This window comes from Dromiciops gliroides, chromosome 4 (assembly GCF_019393635.1).
Source record: "Dromiciops gliroides isolate mDroGli1 chromosome 4, mDroGli1.pri, whole genome shotgun sequence".
NCBI classification, from domain to species: Eukaryota; Metazoa; Chordata; class Mammalia; order Microbiotheria; family Microbiotheriidae; genus Dromiciops; species Dromiciops gliroides.
The window spans coordinates 315343802-315364031 of NC_057864.1; the positions used below are offsets into that span (position 1 = coordinate 315343802).

Genomic DNA, 20230 nt, shown 5'->3' on the forward strand with positions numbered 1-20230 from the left:
TTTTTCAAATAAAATAATAAAATATCAATAATTATCCAAAATTATTACAATAAAAAAACCCCACAACAACTGGCTACTATAGAATGGCCAATGAAGTGTTTATACAAATGCTCAGTAAAATGAAATGTGCATTTATTAGATGCTTTTCCTTAAACTATGCTCTGATACCCTAGCATTAAGTTGGCTGACAACTACAGCACTATTAAAAAACAGCCTGGGGCTTCCTCTTTGCTTGGGCAACTGGAGGGGAAGGCTGTGGGCCGGGCAGGGCCAAGGTCCAGCCCTGCCGGACTCATGGCCTCTGGGTTTGGGATGAGCTGTAGCTTTGAAGACTCAGGGCAGTGCCTGCCGAGCCAAGGCCAGTACAATGGTAGCAGTTGGACTGACGATTGCTGCTGCAGGATTTGCAGGCCGATATGTTTTGCAAACAATGAAGCACGTGGAGCCCCAAGTAAAACAAGCTATTCGAAGTCTGCCCAAATGTGCCTTCAATGGTGGCTATTATAGAGGCGGATTTGAATCCAAAATGACAAAGCAAGAAGCCGAACTCATATTGGGAGTAAGCCCTACAGCCAATAAGGGGAGAATCAGAGATGCTCACCTGCAAATCATGCTTTTAAACCACCCAGACAAGGGAGGTTATGTACCAGACAAAATCAATGAAGCTAAAGATTTATTAGAAAGTCAAGCTAAGAAGAAAAATTAATACACAGATAATACATTTTTTTTTTGGTGGGGCAATGGGGGTTAAGTGACTTGCCCAGGGTCACACAGTAAGTGTCAAGTGTCTGAGGCCGGATTTGAACTCAGGTACTCCTGAATCCAGGGCCAATGCTTTACTCACTGCGCCACCTAGCTGCCCCATATATTATAATATTTATATAAACATTGATTACTTTATGTATAGGAGTCCTGATGTTTTATAATAAGTTCATGAAAGTTGTAATATTTCTTTACTGGTAAAAACAAACAAACAAAAAAACCAGCCTGGGACCATCACACCAGAATGAAACAGAACTTGACACAATTCATTTTAATCAGATTCTCCCTTTTGGCAGACACTTGACTACTGGATGCTTTAAACTCTGGTCCAAACAAGTCTTACCCATCCAAATCCTGTTTTCCCTCATTCCCTTTTATATAGGGCTTACTTAAGGCTGTGCTTTACACAGTGACCTAACTGGTCAATTTGTTTGCATTAATCCTCCAGTCAATTCTGCTAAAACAGTCTGAATATACTGGGGAAAAGCATGGTGGAATAACATTAGAAATTTTAAGAGGACAAAATGTTGAGCTGCTAGCATTTTATTGATTAGTACTCCCCAAGGAATGTTATAAATGAAGACAAGTGCAAGAGGAAAGCTGAGACATAGCATTCAATCTACATGGCCAGGTTTATGGCTTAGTGACCCCCTGATTGGCTGCTTCCTGATGGATTCCATCCATCCTTCCTAGTATCTTGAGAATTCTTTAGCTGTAATGAATCAGTCTACAGGTTTCATATGTAATCCACTTTTCTGCTCTTCTTTGTATGTTGAAATGTTTATGTTAGTTGATGTTTAAGTTTATAATAAATAAGATTTACATACTTTTAATAGCAAGTAAGATAAAAACTACTAAATTCAGACTAAGCTGGGGGAAGAGGGGAGAAATTAAGGTAAAGAAAGACAGTGTGAATTAGCCTAAATTTATAGAACCCTTTAAAAAAAATGTCAATTTATTCCTTTTATGTACACCCCAGTGCCTAGAAATGGGTTAACAAAGCATTATTGCCTTGCAGAGGTCCCCAAGGAAGTTGCTTTAATAAAAAGATGTGAATCATTAGTATCTGTTTCTAAAATGCTTCAGTACTTGAACCAAATGGTTGTTTTGAATATCTACTTAACATATTTAGCCCAGGAATGGGGAACTTGAGACCTAGAGCTCAGTTTCACCTGGCTGATTTGCCTTCCTGCTGGGCAAGAAGTATTTCAATTACGTATACAGTTGTACAAGCAAAACATTTTCAGTAATACAACAAACATTCAAAAAGACATGATGGTGTAGCTGGCTAGAGAGCTGGCTTTGGCTCTGGGTTCAAGTCCTGTCTCTGACCCAGTCTGGCTATGTGACCCTGGGCAAGTCACTTGCTATCTAGTGCTCTGGGTCAGTGGTCAAACTCAAAGAGAAAATCGATCTCTGCAGGCCACATACTGACTTAGAAAACCACAAATTAACATTAGGTTATATTATATTTTTAAACATTCCCTGATTACGTTTTAATCTGATTTTGATAACACTGGGGTTTTATGGGCTTCCTAGGCCAGTGAGTTTGAAACCTCTGCTCTAGGTAACTAAGACTCTCAGTTGCCCACTGAGATTGGTAGAGGAATGTTTTCTCCCTTGTGTTTCCCAATACTACTGAAATCACAGGTTCAGTTCTTATCTGGATCCCTAACAAATAGTCCCAATGTAGTTGTTATTCCATGAACATGTCTACTGCCTATCATAGCAAGTCTAAATTCCTGTTTGCCTTTCAAAGCTGTATGTCATCTCGTTCTGCTCTATACATTCAATTTAATTTACTTCTGCTCTCCAACTGGTATCCTCTCTCTAGCCAGGTTGTTCTCTGTTCCACGAACTCTCTCTCCTCACCTTTGACTCTGTTATCTGCCTGCTTCCAAGTCACCTTCCCAATTTTCTTAGTGACTTTAGTAGCTGGCTGATGGTCTTCCTCTGCAACCCATTTCACTGCCACCCTCAGGGATTTCAGTATTCATATGGATGATCCCTCTATAGTGACCTGATCACATAATTTTCAATCTTTCCAATATTAAAGATTAAGACCTTTTCCTACTCCATTTTGGTGACACTGGCTTGGTCAAACATTAGCCCTCACTCACTTGGTGAATAATTCCACTTTGCAGGGTCTGAACTTTTAAATTCCACTCTCATCCTATCCTGATACCTTTCCCATTCCCTTAGTCAAACTAGATCTACTTCTTTACCATGCCTTCTGAGATCCCTTTGTTGCCACTCAGTTTATCATTTCTACTTGGCTTTAATGACCTCCATACCTAGCCTTGACCACATGATCAGACACTTTAATTTTTTAGTAGCTGTAGCCACAAAAACCATCTGTTATATTGATCTGAAAAAACTTCCTTTTGGTTACCCTCCTCATACAACGTTTTTTCTCTTGCTTTTCCTCAGGGGTTCTGAACTTAAAGAAATTAAATCTAGAGATCAGGCTGATTTAAATATTTATTGGTACATAAACCTCAGTGGGAACTTTTGTTGTGACTCCACAATCCTTCTATTCTATCTTTACTTTACTCCCTATCCCAACTGCTCAAAACTTTTTATTTTTTCCTGTCCTCCCTCCCCCTTTCACCCCTTCCCCTGGGCCATTCCCCAACTGAGTCTTGGCCTTCCATAGCTAAAGCAGAAATCAAAGCTGTTCACTCAAGAATGCTGAATGCTGGAGCAATTTAATATAAACTTCCTCAGCTTTCCTCTATTCCCCAAAACTCAGACTCTTCACATTCATTCTTTCCTCTGGTAAGAGGAGGGTCATTCTTCCTCCTTACTAACACTAATCCCTCAACCCACAATTTGGATCCCATTCCCTCCTCACTTTCAAGTATGAAGGCCTTTCCTGAATCCTTGTCTCTCATTTCACTCAGACCGTCAGAGAGCACCTTGTTTTGCTACTAAGGCATTTATCATATCATATTGTTTACTATAGCTCTCTAAACCTAACATCTCCTTCAGTACATGTATGGTACAAGTACTGTATGGCTACTGCATACAGTAGGCATTTAACTGAAACCTATCAGTTTCATCTCTATGCTTTTGTTCTAAGTACTTCCCTGTCAGCTTTCAATGAAACCTCCTTTCTCTGACTGAACCCCTCTAGCACTTATAGTCTATATCATAACATTAACACCCAATTGTCTATCATCATACACTGTTTGCTCTTGGTCCCCTGAATCACACTAAGTTTAAGAGGGCACATTTTGTATTTCTGCATTATCTGAAACGTCTAAGGGAGTAAGAACATATTTTTTCTTTATGTCTCTTCATCTCAGTCTCAGAAGTATCTTCATTCTTTTCTATCTCTTTGTGTGTTTCTTTCTCAATTTGTTTCTTCCATCCCCTCCAACTTAATTAGGTCCTAATTCAGGGGTGCATTTATCAAAAAAAGAGTTGCATGTTCCCCTTTTCTAAATGAAAAAGAAAATGTTTCTCCTTTGTAAAAACAACCTAGTTAAATTTCTTTTTACTTCTATGACCTAACATTTTTCTTGAAATCAATGTCCCTCAATTAAAAAAGGTTCCCTAACCTTATGATTTTCATCCTGTTTATACTATTAATTTGCTGTCTTTATAGAGGCAAATTTTAATACTGTGAATGACCACAAATTCCAAGTTAGTATTCTGAATTCACGAGATTTTTACAATATTTACTTATTGCTTGACAATAATACTGACCAAAAAAAGGATATACTACCACATTTAGAAAATAGCAAAAAAGACAATGGCAATCTAGGTGATATTAATGAAATTTAATTTCCACTGGCCTAATTGGGATTTTTGACTACCACTGGTTATCTCTGACACCACACATGAAAGAGAGGGGCAAAAAGTCATAAGGTAAAAAAAAAAAATAGGGATGAGGTTACTTTTGTTCAGTAGAATTCTACTACTTTAATGTGATAAGTTTACAATCTGTTACATGCTTGTCAAGCTGAGTGTTGGTTCGGGCTGGAAAGGGAGACAAGGTTAAGTTGGATGTCAAAATTGGGATCAAAGGTCAGTATTGCAGGACAAAGAATTTGTGTGCTCTGGACAAGGTCTGAAAATTTCATCCCCTAGGTGTCACCTTCCACTGGCAGAGCTTCTGAAACTCAACTGTATTAAATACAAGTAACATCACAGAACTTTTCGTGTGTTACTGAGTGACATTTTCTGGCATGTAAAACAAGCATTTATTAAAAGTTCTATTACAATGTACCAGGAATAATGTGCTGAATTCTACACAGAGCCTTAATCTGCGGACTCCTAGGTCTTCGCTCTCATGAGACATATATCAATAGTAAGGAAAAAGTCCTTTATCTGAGGTTGAGGAACGAAGCAGGGAGGGCTAGAATTTTCAAATGCACTTATCTATGTTAAAACATGAAAACAGGCTTTCTAGTTTTTCTACCATTGGTGGAGATTGAGAGAGTATCACTTTGCCACAACTTAGTGACAAATTTGGCACATATATCTAGTGTTAAGTGTATTGGACCATCTTGGGCTGTGCTCTCCTAGGAGTGAAGAAGCCACCACTAAATTTAAACTAACTAAAACTAGTGAACACGCCCACTTCTAAATATAGTGCTATCCTACATGACACACATGGGAAGAGAAGTGGGCCAGTTCAGTTTTAATTAAATTATAAACATGAGTAAAACATGTCAAATATCTATTACCATATATGGATAGTGGAAATATGCTCATGACTTAAATTCTCTAAGGACACTTAAGCTCACAGATTTAGGGCTAGAAGTGACCTTAAAGGTCATGTGGTTTAATCCTTTTATTTTAAAGGTGAGGAAACTGAGGCTCAAAGACGGAGTAGGGCCTGCCTGAGGTTACCCAGATTAGAAGAAAGCGGCAGGTGGAATTCTACTTCAAGTGTTCTGACTCCCAGACCAGCTCCCTCTCTAGTGCTATGTGCCACTCACTTACTAGACATGACATGGTTACAAATGGGCATCAAAGTGTTTTGAAAACCGTACTGCACTCTGTAGTTGGTGTGGGATATTTATACTCTTATTACTGTTCTTCACTTAAGATGATGCTGGTATATATACCAGAACACTCTAAAACATGTCTTCTTTGCCTCAGGCCACAGTTAGCTTAGCTGTGACTATGATATTTTACAGTTGTTTTTTAATGATTTTAAAGTCTACATTTGTGAACATGTTGACTGTGGGACAATACTTGTTATAGCCTATAAGGTGTACATTTTATAAAATATATCTCACAATGTATTAAATTAGTTACTCCTTTTGGATTGGAAAGGCTTCAGGATTCATGGTCATGAAAGGAAGTAACTGGGTTTGTTTTTGGTTTTTTTTGGTTACATGGTAGGATTGCAATCATATTCTGAGCTGGAAGGTACCTTAAAGACCACCACCTTCTCTTTACAGATGAGGAAAACAGGCTCAGAGAGGTTAAGGGACTTGCCCACAGTCACATAGCCCAATAAGTATCAGAAGCAGGATTTGAATGCAGGTCTTCCTGACTTCAACTTCAGCATTCTATCTATGATACAATATAATTTATAGCCTTACAGGTAAGGGTCAAGATGATCTTTTTTTTTTCATTCTATATTAGTTTAGTATGTAAAGTGCTTAGTTAATTAATCCAGGTTCTTTACTCCCATCAAGCAGAAGTATGATGAGAAAGGAAAAATCACACACAAATATGATCTAAATGACAGTTCTTTTAGTGGAAACAAAACAAAACAAAAAACAATGACCAAAAAACCCAACCACCATCCAATGCCTCTTCCTCAAATTATGTTGCCTATCAGGAAAAATACCCAAACCCAGGGAAACAAAAATATAAAAGGCAAGCCCATGTTTATAAATCGTCTTCCCTTTGACTATTGCTGAGGTATAATCTTGCTGGCTACTTGAACAACTTAAATATATTACCTTGCCTTTGTAAAGATTTTACCAACTGACACTCATATTTCCCCCTAAACTCTCCCTACTTTGTATCTTCTTTATTATTGTAGCACCATCCTGCTTCAGGCTGACAACCTAGGAATCATCTTCGACTCCTCGCTCTCACCTCCATAACCAACTTGTTGTCAGCACCTGTTGATTTCACCTTTGCAATAGTCCTTAAATATACCCCTTTCTCTCCTCTGACACTGCCAGCCAGGTATAGGTCCTCATCACCTCACGCTTGGACTACTGCAACAGCCTGCTGGTGAGTCTGCCAGTCTTATCTCTCCCCACTATAATTCACCCTTTGTGCAGCCACCACAGTGATTTTCCTAAAACACAGGTCCAATCATGTTGTATGTCCTATTTAGTCTATCCCACTGTCTCCCTATAGCCTCCAGGATCAAATACAATATGCTCTGTTTGGTGTTCAAATCCCTTCATAATAACCTAGTCCTTTCCTACCTGTCCAGTTTTCTTACACCTTACTTCCCCCACCATGTACTCTTGGATCCAGTGATACTGGCCTCTTTGATATCTGACAAACAAGGCACTCATCTCTTGGCCCTGTGCATTTTTTCTGGCTGTCCCCCAGTCCTGGAATGCTCTCCCTGCTCATTTGTGCCTACTAGCTTCCTTTAAATCCCAATTCATAATCCCATCTTCTACAGGAAGCCTTTCCTAATCACTCTTAATTCTAATGCCTCCCCCCTCTCCTATTTGCCTCCTATTTCTTCTATTGTAAATACCTGTTTGCTTGTTAGACTGCAAGCTCTATGAGGACAGGGACTGTCATTTGACTCTTTTTATATCACCATTTCGCACAGAATAGGTACTAAATAGATGAATATCATTAACTGAACATAAATGTAAAACAGAGTCCCTTACATACAGTCTATTAAAAATGAGAAATCATCAAGAAGTTACCTGTGGAATCATCAGGGGTCCAGGGATGGCTCCTTGTTGGCTTTTCAGAAGTTGGTCCTGAGGTAGTGATCATTCTGACGCTAGGACTGGATGACCTACTACTCACCTGTATATGAAAAAGTGAAAGGTGGTGAAAAAAAGCAACCCCAAACCCATCATGATGTTGAAAAAAAGATGCCATAACAATTCTATGTAAAATCATGATACAAAGAAGTATGACTGAATATATTGAGTTTTACAAAAGTGTTAATGAAAAATAAGATTTTTTTTTTTGCTTGACATGTGCAACTGAAATAGTTCAAAACAGGTAGAAACAACAACAACAAAAAAGAATTCAGATAGGTGAAAAGAAAATTAATAAAAATTTAACAATTTATAAGGTTTTTGGTCTACCACAAATGTCAGTAGACTAGCAAATCTAAAACAGAAAGGCATATTTTACCTGTTCACAGAATTTATGATGAATTAGCAAGTCACTGATGTTTTACTTCAGGTTCACAGCACTAAAGATTTAAGTCAACTAGTCTAACACCCTTATTTTTGCAAATGAGAAAATTGAGGCCTGACAGGTTAATTAACTTGATCACAGTCATGAACCTAATCAAGGGCAGAACAAGGATCCCCTACTTCAAATGTGGTGTTCTTTCCAGTGTACTATGCTACCTTAACTTAAAATAGAAAGCAATAGTTTCGATTATTTCTGGTAGCATCTCCTATTCTTGGCACCCCTCACAGAAAAAGTGCTTCAAATAACTCAAGTCTAGGTACTCTGAAATAGATTCCAAGTCCTGCTTAGCTTAAGAAAAAAAATTATTAAAGGTCTTAGTGACTAATAGAGAATGCTGTGTTGATATGATTGTAGTTTATCTTTTCCAATAGATGCTTACAATAAGGGCATTAACTACTTTCAGTGTTTTAGTGAAGGGAAAGCAAGCAACCGTTGGAAGTATTAAGAATCAGTCTAATTTACACTATAGGATTTTTAAAGAGGAGAAAGATAGAGGAATAAATATTTGTGACCTATGACAATGAATGAAATGTATGAGATAATAAACTTAATAAAAAACAAAGGAAAAAATCCACAAAGAGGTTAAAAAAAATATTCTAATGGAAGTAAGTGGATGGATGAAGATGTTGAGAACTCTTAAAATGTGATCAAACCTAATAAGGCTAATAATCCTACAATTCAATACTTAACATAAACCATCATACTTCTGAATTTAAAGTCCATTTTGAAAATATATTCTCCTATTTGAGTATTTGTTTTCAACCTCTCATCTGCCTTAGGACCTGTCTCTTTCACATTATCCACATAGTAGCTCTCCTTTAGAATTCTTGCATCTATGGAACTAGGGAATGAAGTTGATATTTTTGTCACCGGTTTCCAATTTTGTCTTAGCTAATTTAAGACCACAGGAAAGGTTAGAACAAGTGAAACCCCAATCCATAAATTGCCAAAGGATTCTTTATACTTGAAAAGATATATTATTCAATGAATAACATGATGCTGCTTCAATGTGTTGGATATTAAAGCTTGAATTCAAATAAATCAAAACTCAGAACAATAACTTCCACATTTTAAAAATAAATGAAAGGGATACAGATTGAAGCATACTAGTTCTACTTTTTTTGTTTTTCTTTTTTGAGGTTTTTCCCTTCTGCTCTGATTCTTCTTTCACAGAATGTGATTGTACATATATAACCCATTGCTTGCTGTCTCGGGGAGAGGGGAGGGAAGGAAAAATTTGGAACTAGAAATCTTAAAAAAAAAACCAAATGTCAAAAACTCTCTACATGTAACTAGAAAATAATAAAATACTTTTATGATTAAAAAAATGAAAATCAAGTGCTATAAATGATAAATTTGACATCTTTAATCTTTGATTTGAAAATTCAATTGGTTTGTGCTTAAATTTGGATTATTTTTAAATGAAAAAAGCAAATAATTAAACCCAGTAGTTTTTATAACATCAAAGACTTCAAAGCATTAAAATAGTTTTAAATGGTTACAAAACATCTAAAATATTTAAAAAATGAGTATTCGGGGCAGCTAGATGGCGCAGTGGATAGAGCACCGGCCCTGGAGTCAGGAGTACCTGAGTTCAAATCCGGCCTCAGACACTTAACACTTACTAGCTGTGTGACCCTGGGCAAGTCACCTAACCCCAATTGCCTCACTAAAAAAAAAAAAAGAGTACTCAACCCACAAGGTAGATAATTTGATTTATCATTGGGAAGGAATGGGACAAATGTTTAATAGAGTACAGAAATACTACACAGCAGTTCAGGGTGGCAAAAAAAAATATTAAACCAAACTTAAATTAGAGAAGTAATTAGCAGAGGCAGTCATTTACCAGAATTACTTTGCCCAGGATCAAATCTCTAGGTGTATAAAAAGAATCAGGAGGTATTTTAAGGATATGAATGATGACTTTTGATTTCTATGTCTCACTTTTAAAATTGGGAACATATTTTCAAAAGTTACTAAATTTTGCTTCCCGCTACTACCATTTAGGCTGACTTTCCAAGTAGCTTGGCCAACTGTTAACTGTGTAACTTTGGGAAATCCACTTAATATCTCTAAGCCTCAATTTCCTCATCTGTAAAACAGAGTGGTTTTACTAGATAAAAATAGCTAATATTTATATAGTGCCTACTACGTGCCAGGTACTATGCTAAGTGCTTTACAAATATTGCATTTATTCCTTACAACCCCCATTATACAGTGGAGGAAACTGAGGCAAACAATTACTTGCTCAAGTTCACACAGCTAGTAAATTTACCTAAGAGTGGATTTGAATTCAGTTCCTTCTGACTCCAGGATCAGTGCTCTATTTACTGTGCCACCTAGTAGCCTCTAAGTTAGGCTAAGATGATCTCTAAGTTTCCTTTTCTGTTGGAATTCTCTGAATCTATGAAAACAATTGGGTATCTCCTGTGATGTAATAGTATGCAAGCAAAAAAACCCAACTAAATATTGATTTATTGGGCTGCTCAATAAGTGAATGCTCAATGAACATTCCAACCACTTGTAATACAGAGGGGGAGGGAAGGGGGACAATACCAGTTTTATTGCAAAGTACAATACAAAACAGTATTATTTAGGACTTTGGATAACATGGTCATATTTCTCCATCTTGGGGGAAAATCTCCCATTCCTATACATTTATACATTACAACTAAAGAATTTTGTGTCTTCAACAAGAAACGTTTTCTACCAATGCAAGTCTGCCCCTTTTCTCCAATTTAGAGTGTTGGGAGAGTTGTTTGTAGACTTATTGAGGATATTTTTACATAAAGGTTTTCTATATCTGTTATTCCACATGAATGAGTTATTTACTGAGATAACTTATTTTAGTTTTCAGGAAGGGAAATATAGGTTATATAAAAATTGCTTTATTAAAGTCATACTTCATGTCACTGGTTGAACTAGAAATAGAATCGGATAGGTTTCTTTCTTTTTTTTCCCCTTTCTTTTTTGTGGGGCAATGAGGGTTAAGTGACTTGCCCAGGGTCACACAGCTAGTAAAAGTCAAGTGTCTGAGGCCAGACTTGAACTCAGGTCTTCCTGAATCCAGGGCCAGTGCTTTATCCACTGCGCTACCTAGCTGCCCTCATTGGTTTCTTTCTCTAGACAATATTCCCATATTTTATTTCCAGTATCACAGAAAGACAATTATTAGCAAAATGCCTTTTACATAACTGCTTAACAAATGTTTGCTGAATTTAATTGTATTATTATGCCAGACTAATTGGCATATCAGATTTCCAGGTACTTTCCTCTTTTGATAATCATAAGCCATCTTCTTCTCTGTTATGTTGAAAAGTGAACTAGGAATTCCATCACTAAGCCCTATGTTGCTAAGTACGAAGAGCCTATGAGATTCTAAAGAACTATATTGTGAAGACATAAGACTTTCCTTAAGTAATAATACTACCCATGTCCATAAATCAAGGATCTATGATTCTGTGGATGTGGGAATGTCTTTCAACTTTTTTGATATTCCAAACCACATATATAATTTGGTGGACATTAGTTCCAGAGAGCTGTCTGAGGCTTAACATAGTTTAAATGACTTGTGCATCCTCTCACAGCTAAATCAGAGATAGGTTTTGAATCTGGGTTTTCCAAACTCCATGTCCTGCAAATGTGTCCACTATACCAGAATGCTTTTATATCATCTACATAAGAACTAGAGAATTTTTCTTAAATCTCATTTGACATAAAATTATGCAGAGGAAAGAATAGTTAGTACTTATATCACAAAATGGACAACTGATAGCTAAAGAGTTTGTGATAGTAAGTCTACTTACAAAAAGCAGCCCAGGTAAACTAGAAGCTATGAGCTTTCTATAACCTACTTTAAATAGTTCACCTTGGCTGAAAAAAGAAAAAAAAGAAAAATCACCCAGAAAATTTTAGAATAGTTTATGACAACTCAACAGAATAGACTATACTCTCTCTATATTTCACACTTGAAGGTATTACAAATCTAGGAATGAGAAAGCAATTATAATGTTCACTAAGACAGAATGCACTAGCGGGAAAATTAATAAGGTTGAAAGAAGAGCTCTAATTCAAAGCAATGCCATTACTAGAGTGTAAAGAAAGGAATTATAGTCCCTTGTGAAATGAATGAAAGGAAGCATCACATTCTTAGTATAAGGAGTAACTCTTGGCTAGAAGGAAGATCATAATTGGGATATCAATGACAGTAGTAAAGAAAGTTTCAAAGCATGAGATCATCAAGCCTCTAGGAAGTCGAGCAGATGCCAGATGTCCAACTATTTGCTACTAATTGTAATTAACAAATATGGTATTTGAGGTGGGAAAATAGGATAAAGTTGAAAGCTCAGATTCATTATAAAATAAAATATTAATAATGAACAAAATGGCTAATTAGGTGGAAACAAAATTTAAAATTTACCAAAAGCATGAAAAAACACCACATTATAAGTATTTTGGGGAATGTTGCTGCAGACCACAATCATTTTTTTTTAATTAAGATTTTTTTCAGTGAAAAGAACAAAAACCCTGGAATCTTAACATTTTAGATTCTGTTTTAAAGATTTTTATAGTTATAAAATGGAGGTTGAGTATATCTGTTACTTAAGCAGCTTTGAGGTCTTTATTAATGACTGTAAGATAACGTCAATACTTAAAGTGCATTATAAAAATTGAAAATGATAATGGATTGCTATCTTAGAATAAAAGGCACTAAAACATTTTACAATAAGTAAATGCTTACATTGTATATGGTAGCCAATATTTAAGAATACTTTACATGGGTTAGAATTTTGAATTAGAATTGAAAAGTAGAATTTCTAATATTTCTGATGTATTTTATATTAATACAATCAGTCTAATCAAAACAAAAAAATTAATTACACTTGATAAATAATACAACCTCCTGGGGAAGATAGGAAAGTCTAGTGATAAAGTAATAATAATACAGGAGATAAGAGATGAATTAATGAAATTACATTATTAAAAGTAATGAAGAATAAAAATCATAACCCGAATAAAGCCATTTAAAGAGTGATCACTTTTTAAAGTAATGTTAGGATTATAACTATAACAACCATAACTATATATATAAGTATACATACACACACACATACATGTAATTTTGATAAATGATGCCGTATTAAATATGGTAGAATCTTCCAGGCATGCCAATGATTTCCTGGGAATGTCACAGCCTGTCTGAGCTACAAGATAGGAATAGTATCATTGGTTCATCTTACAGAGTGATAGTGAATTTAATAAATAACTATCATATATTTATATAAAGATTATGAGTGAAACTATTCTACTAGTTGATATAAAATACTAAATACATACTTCAAATATAAAGCTTAATTTATTTTATTTTCTAATATAAAACAATTTATTTTATTTTCTGTGTTTATTTGGACTTTAATCTACCTGTCTTCATAAGATAATCTTCCAGTCAAATTATGCTACAGTTATAGTTTTTTTTCCTATGCATTAAAGTTCAAGATCAAAAGAACTTGGTCAGTTTCAGGTCAAAGAAGTTATTTGAATTTACAACACAAATTCTGCATAATGTATTAGAAAATAACTTGCAGTATTCTCTCATTTACTCTTCAAAGACAGAGAACTTAAGAAATGTCTTACCTGACTGGGTTCTGTTCCAGTAACACTCAAGTCTTGAATGGATCTACGCCTTGGCTGTCCGTTGCCAGCTAGAGAGAAAACAAAAACAAAAACAAAAACTCACATCTATTTAGAAATGAAAGAAGAGTACAGCAGGAAGTTGGACTTTAGATAAATCCAAAGAGAGAAACAAAGTGTGGAAAAAAAAGTATGACAGTTTGGGTGCAGAGGAAAAAAAGGGATAGAGGGAAAGAAGAGGAAAGGAGAAGAGACAGCTGCAATGTTTTAACTCAAAAAATGCTGGCCTGCAACAGAAAGTATACCCTAATACAATAACCACTCCTACCACATGAATAGCTGCTACTCTCTCTTCCACCATCTTCTGTCATGTGTTTAAATAGGATTAATGCTTGGGGGCTGGGGCTGATGACGGCATCTATTTCAAGGGCCTTACGTTATGCAAGACAGCTAAGCATGCTGTAAGACACTACTAGCTTTAACCTGTAGTCTTTTTTGTTGTTGTTGTTTCCCAAGTCCCACTATCTTTAGGCTCATCTTGCTTGCTTACATTAAGAAATATCCAATATCATATTTAGTTCAATATTAACCTTCATCAGAATTCAGGACCTAGCACACAGTAGGTGATTAATGAATCTGTTGAACTGAATCTAACATTTTTTAACTGTCTAGTTGTGAACAAAAATTTCCCCTCATTTTCCTATATGGCCGAACAACTATCCCCTCTTTGCCTATCAAATATAAATCTTGTTGTTCTTATGAACAGACTATAATTTTAAAAGTGATATAATCAAAAAAATCCTATCAGTTGATCAAAGAAAAGCAAATCTTTAAAAACTGAATGAATTAAGCAATAATTTAACTGGGTACTTTTGGGTTAGGAATAGCATTGTTTATATAGTATCTCCTAAGACGAGGGATCAGCTGTCCAAAAGGAAACACCAAAATGCTCTGAGTAACAGCTGACACAATGCTCTACATTCTTTTGACTTGGAAGCTGCATTACGTAACTTTCCTACTAGCGGGCAGCATTCAGAAACATTCATTCTAGCACTTGTAACTCTATGAGCACATACCATTCATACTCAGTGTTTCGTAACCTACACATCACATTGATTTACCCAACTTTGGCTCTTATTGGCGGCATAATTAAGTACACTTATTGCTTTCAGCATCACTAAGTATTTATCTGACACAAATTTTAAATGAACCTTTAAAATTAACTGCTTTTGTGCATATATTTAACTAAAATAACTCAAATTCTAGTGGTATGAAGTTATAAATTCTTACCAACTCTTAAGAGAATTATCTTTACATTTATCTGTGTTTTCATTCAAGGACCCTTAAGGATTCAACCTTTTTTTTTTAAATTAATTAATTAATTAATTAATTAATTGTTTGTTTGTTTTAGTGAGGCAATTGGGGTTAAGTGACTTGCCCAGGGTCACACAGCTAGTAAGTGTTAAGTGTCTGAGGCTGGATTTGAACTCAGGTACTCCCGACTCCAAGGCCAGTGCTCTATCCACTGCGCCACCTGGCTGCCCCAGGATTCAACCTTTTTAATGTGAAAAAACTAGTTCTAAGAAAGTATTTAATAATGAAACTTAGTATACAATGCTATTAATGATAATACTGACAATTCAGTGTTTCTTGAGGACATAAATGATATCGTCCACAACTAAAAACAATTTCGGACACATTTCATTCAACAATCCAATTCTAAAATTAGCTTTGATAAAACAGGCTCATAAAAGTGTCTGGAATTCTCATTCCACATTAGCAACATTTGTGAATGTAAGAAACCTGGTATATGTGTCCCTAAACCATTAGATCATCATTGCAATAAAAACAAAAACAAACTAAAATATTCAGATTGGGGTGGGGGAGGAATAAGGAATCAAAACTTTTAAGGGAATAGGGGAAAGCAGAACCGAGAGTTAAAGAGTGAATGCCTTTAAATGAGGAATTCTCAAGCTAGTAGGAAGAGCCAAAGCAAGCAGTACTGGGTGATGCATTTCAATTAGCATAACCATGGCAGAAACCATCTGGCAAATAGTTCACACAAAGCAAAAAAGGATTGCAATCAACAAATACTTGTTGCTCCAATATTAAGCTTTAAGCCATAATTTGGAAATATGAATGCAAAATAATCCATCTCCTGTTATCTCAAATGAAAATTACTAGGTCTGTTGCTAGGAAATTTTGATTGATTCTAATTTTTTTACCCTATAGAATACTAATTTGGCAACTCACTAATTTTACACTTTTGTATGGTTTCCTGAAATGTATATACCTACATTACACATGGTACTGTAAAAGAACTTGCAGAAACCTAGTGGATGAGGTAGATGAGTTCCTTATTAGCTAACTTTAAGTGATGATATGAATACCATATCATCACTTTTGAAGTCACAATTGAGCAGAGCATTTTTAGTTAACCACAAGGAACAACATTTTACTTTAGAACCAAGTAGACAAGCCAAGTATATGGTTTGAAATGATAGCATGAGAAAATATTTTCATGACCGATCTGTCTTACATCACTGAATCCAATTCTTTGGGCAGTAATGTCATATAGAAAAAGATGGCTTTTGAAATAAACCGATTTATCTTTGAGCATGTTGAAAATGAACAAATAGGCTTTACATAGACCACTGCTTCCTTGGTCTAGGAATTAGAAAGTTCCCTGAAAAAGTGATGGTTCATATTCCTTATACTCTTGGCTCAGTAAGGTCTGTTTCCCCAAACTTTACACTTTTCCAAAAAGCTTTCTCTCTTCTCTTTCTCTCCTGCCACTCATACTCCATACCTTTCTTCCTAATGACCACCCCCCTCCCTACACTTGCTTTGATATACACAGGACATTCTCCATTCTTGATTTTGCTTGGACTATTCAAACTTCTGCTTTGTGACAGACTCTCAGGATACCTTTCCTCATATGCTAATAGCACTTCATGTTGCATTATTAGATCCTTTACTATTCAAAATTGGGCATTTCAATTTGCGTGCACCTTCAAATCCCCATTTGGTGCTTAGGTAGATTTTGTGTTTAATCCTCACAGATAAAAGTAGACTTTTATTAGAGGAAGGTATCACTTTGGACCTTTGCCTTTTAATAGACTCTAGAAAAATCAGTGATATGTTATCTGTAAAGCACTTAGCATAGTGTTTGGCACACAGTAGGAGCACAATAAATTCTTATTCCCTTCCTCAACACTCCTCCTGTGGAGGGTTATCTTTTCAGGGGTCCAGCTGGGGTCAATATCATCATTTACCTTTTGCTCACACTGTACTAAAAGCCCTAGGAAGCAAAAAGAAATGAAGATAAAATGGGGCTTACTTTTGACATTGTAGCAACCCTTCCAGGTAACTTTCTAGTTTCTTGCTAGCGTTAGAGATTATTTTACACAAAATTTCCTATTAATTAGTTTATAAACTCTTTCCAAACTTCATTTTTTTTGGTTTGTTTTTTGGTTTTGTTTTGGCGGGGCAATGAGAGTTAAGTGACTTGCCTAAAGTCACACAACTAGTAAGTGTCAAGTGTCTGAGGCCGCATTTGAACTTGGGTCCTCCTGAATCCAGGGCCGGTGCTTTATCCACTGTGCCACATAGCTACCCCCTCCCAAACTTCATCTTAAAGGTCTTACCATTTCCTTCCTTTTACAGATCTGCAACGTTTACAGAATTTTCCATATTTTTCCCTTAACAGCACTGTCTACAAAACATGCCCTAAATGACAAGGTAATTTGGTCCCTGTCTCCAACTATTATTACAAAAACAGAGATTAGTGACTGTAGGATTCTACTTTACCCAAAACAAAAAAGAACCCTGAATATCATTTAAAAAATCAGAACCAGTCTTTCTGTTGCAGAAGGTCTGTCAATTTAAAAAGGATGAAAGACATACCTTTAGTTACTATGGAATTTAATTTTTAAAATATAAAACCAATACACTGTCCTGTTGTCTACTTATTAAATTCTAAAAGTATTTTTACTTGTATAAAGATAGCTATAATTTAAAGAACTACTTCAAAATCCTGGAAAGCTATATTTGGAAAAAAAATGACAGGAAATGGTAAGGCAAAACATCTTACAAGAAAAAATTCTATTATCAATCTGACTGAAATCTATAATTTATTTGATCATTTCTCTGAGAACAAGATGTTTAACATATTACTCATTAGAACATTAAATCACTTCATCATTTTTACTCAGTTATTTTAGGCTTAGAAATCACAAAAGGTAGCAAAGTGCTGCTGTACCACTTTTAAAAACTGAAGTATTTAAAAGTCCTTCATCAGGGGCAGCTAGGTGGCACAGTGGATAAAGCACTGGCCCTGGATTCAGGAGTACCTGAGTTCAAATCTGGCCTCAGACACTTAACACTTACTAGCTGTGTGACCCTGGGCAAGTCACTTAACCCCAATTGCCTCACTAAAAAATAAATAAACAAACAAACAAATAAAAAGTCCTTCATCTATATGTGTGATGAAGAACTTCAAGTGCTTATAAAAAAAGAGAAGGGGAATGATTGTCTTAAATTAAGTTAATAACTCAACCCTGAGTTATGAATGTCAGGATCTTATAACAGCATTAACACAATTATTTAAATATAAAATCGTCTGTAAAAGTGGCTACATTTTACAATAACAGAAATCAATCTGAGTACAAATTCTGGACAATAAATGTTATTACTAGAATAGGATGGATAGGTGAAGACTCCTACATCTTAAACAAACCTTTTAGAGATAACAATTGGTTCTGTTAAAAAAATATTTTTATCAATCTCAAAATGTATTAGTTTTTGTTAAGAGATAACCAGTGGGAGCAGCTAGATGGCGCAGTGGATAAGCACCGGCCCTGGATTCAGGAGTACCTGAGTTCAAATCCGGCCTCAGACACTTACTAGCTGTGTGACCCTGGGCAAGTCCAACTGCCTCACCAAAAAAAAAAAAAATAAATAAAATAAAAATAAAAAAAGAGATAACCAGTATGCAACTAGGTGGCACAGTGGATAGAGCACCAACCCTGGATTCAGGAGGACCCGAGTTCAAATCTGACCTCAAGACACATAACACTTACTAGCTGTGTGACCCTGGGCAAGTCACTTAACCCTCATTGCCTCGCCCAAAAAGAGAGAGAGAGAGAGAGAGAACGAACCAGTACTATATAATTCAAGATGGGGCTAAATAGCTTGGTCAAGCCTATGCTCATCTAGTACGTGAGAAACCATGAACAATATTCTGGTTTTCTCAATGGTTAAGCTGAATTCCTGTTTCATTACTGTCCACCTGGACACAGTTTCCTCCCTTAACATAGACCTTTTTAATTGGCTAGCTTCCTGCGGCTTGTTTGTGGACTGAAGGCCAAGGCATCTCAAATCCTTAAATTCTGAACTCAAAATCACAAGCCACTCAATCCCATTCTCTTGTGTCACCCCCATTCTCCCAACAACCCCCCCCCCACATTATACAACGAAGGTAAGATATAATGAATCAGTTCTTACTGTGACTTATATGTTGTTTCAAGACCATAATCTCTAATTTATTATTAACATATTTTCAACGAAGGCAAGAAAAAGTACTGTCACTAAGACAAAGAGTATTAGCATGGGCAACAAAAGTTATAGAAAAGTAACAGAAAATCAGAGGATAATTTACTAAACAAAGATCTCCATGCTTTTGTAATCCTAACTCAAGAAGACTAAAAAAAGCCATAAAACCTTAAAGAAATTCAATAAAGAAGGGATTAAAAATACTTTAACTTAGACATGGGAGAGTACAACACTTAAATCCCTAAGCTTTGATGGTTGGAAAACACTAAAGAAAATGTATCTCTAAGAAAAACCCCAAATTTACTAACTCACAAAATAGTTCAACAAATAAACATAAAACAGGGTCAACTAGTTTGATTACTTCATTGAGAACTTTTGGATATGACATAAATGTCTTCCCCTTCCCTCCTAACTTGGGGCATATGGGGTATTCAGGACTATCACCTCTGGTTTGAGGGCTTGCCAAGCCCCTTTCAGGGATACTCAGGGACACTTTTGGAGTCCACCAGATTCACCCAACTCTCACCCATGGCTCCAAGAACCTGTAGTATGTGTAGCAGTCATACCCTGCTAAATCATCTTGGCAGATGGGCTAAACCAGGTTGAGGGTAACTGACAGGCCTTAAACATGTCAGTGATTTAGGGGGATGTTACCCCAAGCATGTGAAGACTTTCCCTGGAGGAATTGAGGGATGAGAACAATTCCCTCCAATGGCCATGAAGGCTTGGTTAGGCATCAAAGACATCAAGGTCACCCACTGCATCCCAGGCCATGGCCAGTTGTCTTCACTTTTGTCCTGCTGCTGTACTATGATGATTCAGGAAGAGAGAGTGAGGCTGATGACTTTGTGCAGCTCTGCCTCACTTAAATCTAATTCAGGCTCAAGTCAAGACATCACCCTGTAAC

The 20230-nt window shown here is 36.1% G+C and overlaps 2 protein-coding genes across 6 annotated transcripts in view; one reads left to right on the forward strand and one right to left on the reverse strand.

Moving 5' to 3' along the window:
• Window positions 1-20230, reverse strand: part of MAP3K7 (mitogen-activated protein kinase kinase kinase 7) — an 85592-nt gene that overhangs the window by 12256 nt on the left and 53106 nt on the right. For all 5 annotated transcript variants that reach the window (XR_006356332.1, XM_044002197.1, XM_044002198.1 and 2 more), the window contains 2 exons: window positions 13774-13841; window positions 7632-7737 (listed from right to left, as the gene is read on the reverse strand). Coding sequence is in view for 4 of the 5 variants with exons in the window: in XM_044002197.1 (XP_043858132.1) it covers window positions 7632-7737; window positions 13774-13841 (174 nt within the window). In the remaining variant the exon portion in view is untranslated. The remainder of the gene's footprint in view (window positions 1-7631; window positions 7738-13773; window positions 13842-20230) is intronic.
• On the forward strand, window positions 84-706 carry LOC122753477 (mitochondrial import inner membrane translocase subunit TIM14-like). The gene is made up of 2 exons (XM_044000865.1): window positions 84-114; window positions 324-706. Exons 1-2 carry the CDS (start codon window positions 84-86, stop codon window positions 704-706), a joined length of 414 nt encoding a protein of 137 aa, XP_043856800.1.

Coding starts and splice junctions, on each gene's coding strand:
- LOC122753477 (XM_044000865.1), top strand. CDS start 84: ATGGCCAATGAAGTGTTTATACAAATGCTCA. Junction 115..323: donor AGTGTTTATACAAATGCTCA/GTAAAATGAAAT, acceptor GATGAGCTGTAG/CTTTGAAGACTCAGGGCAGT.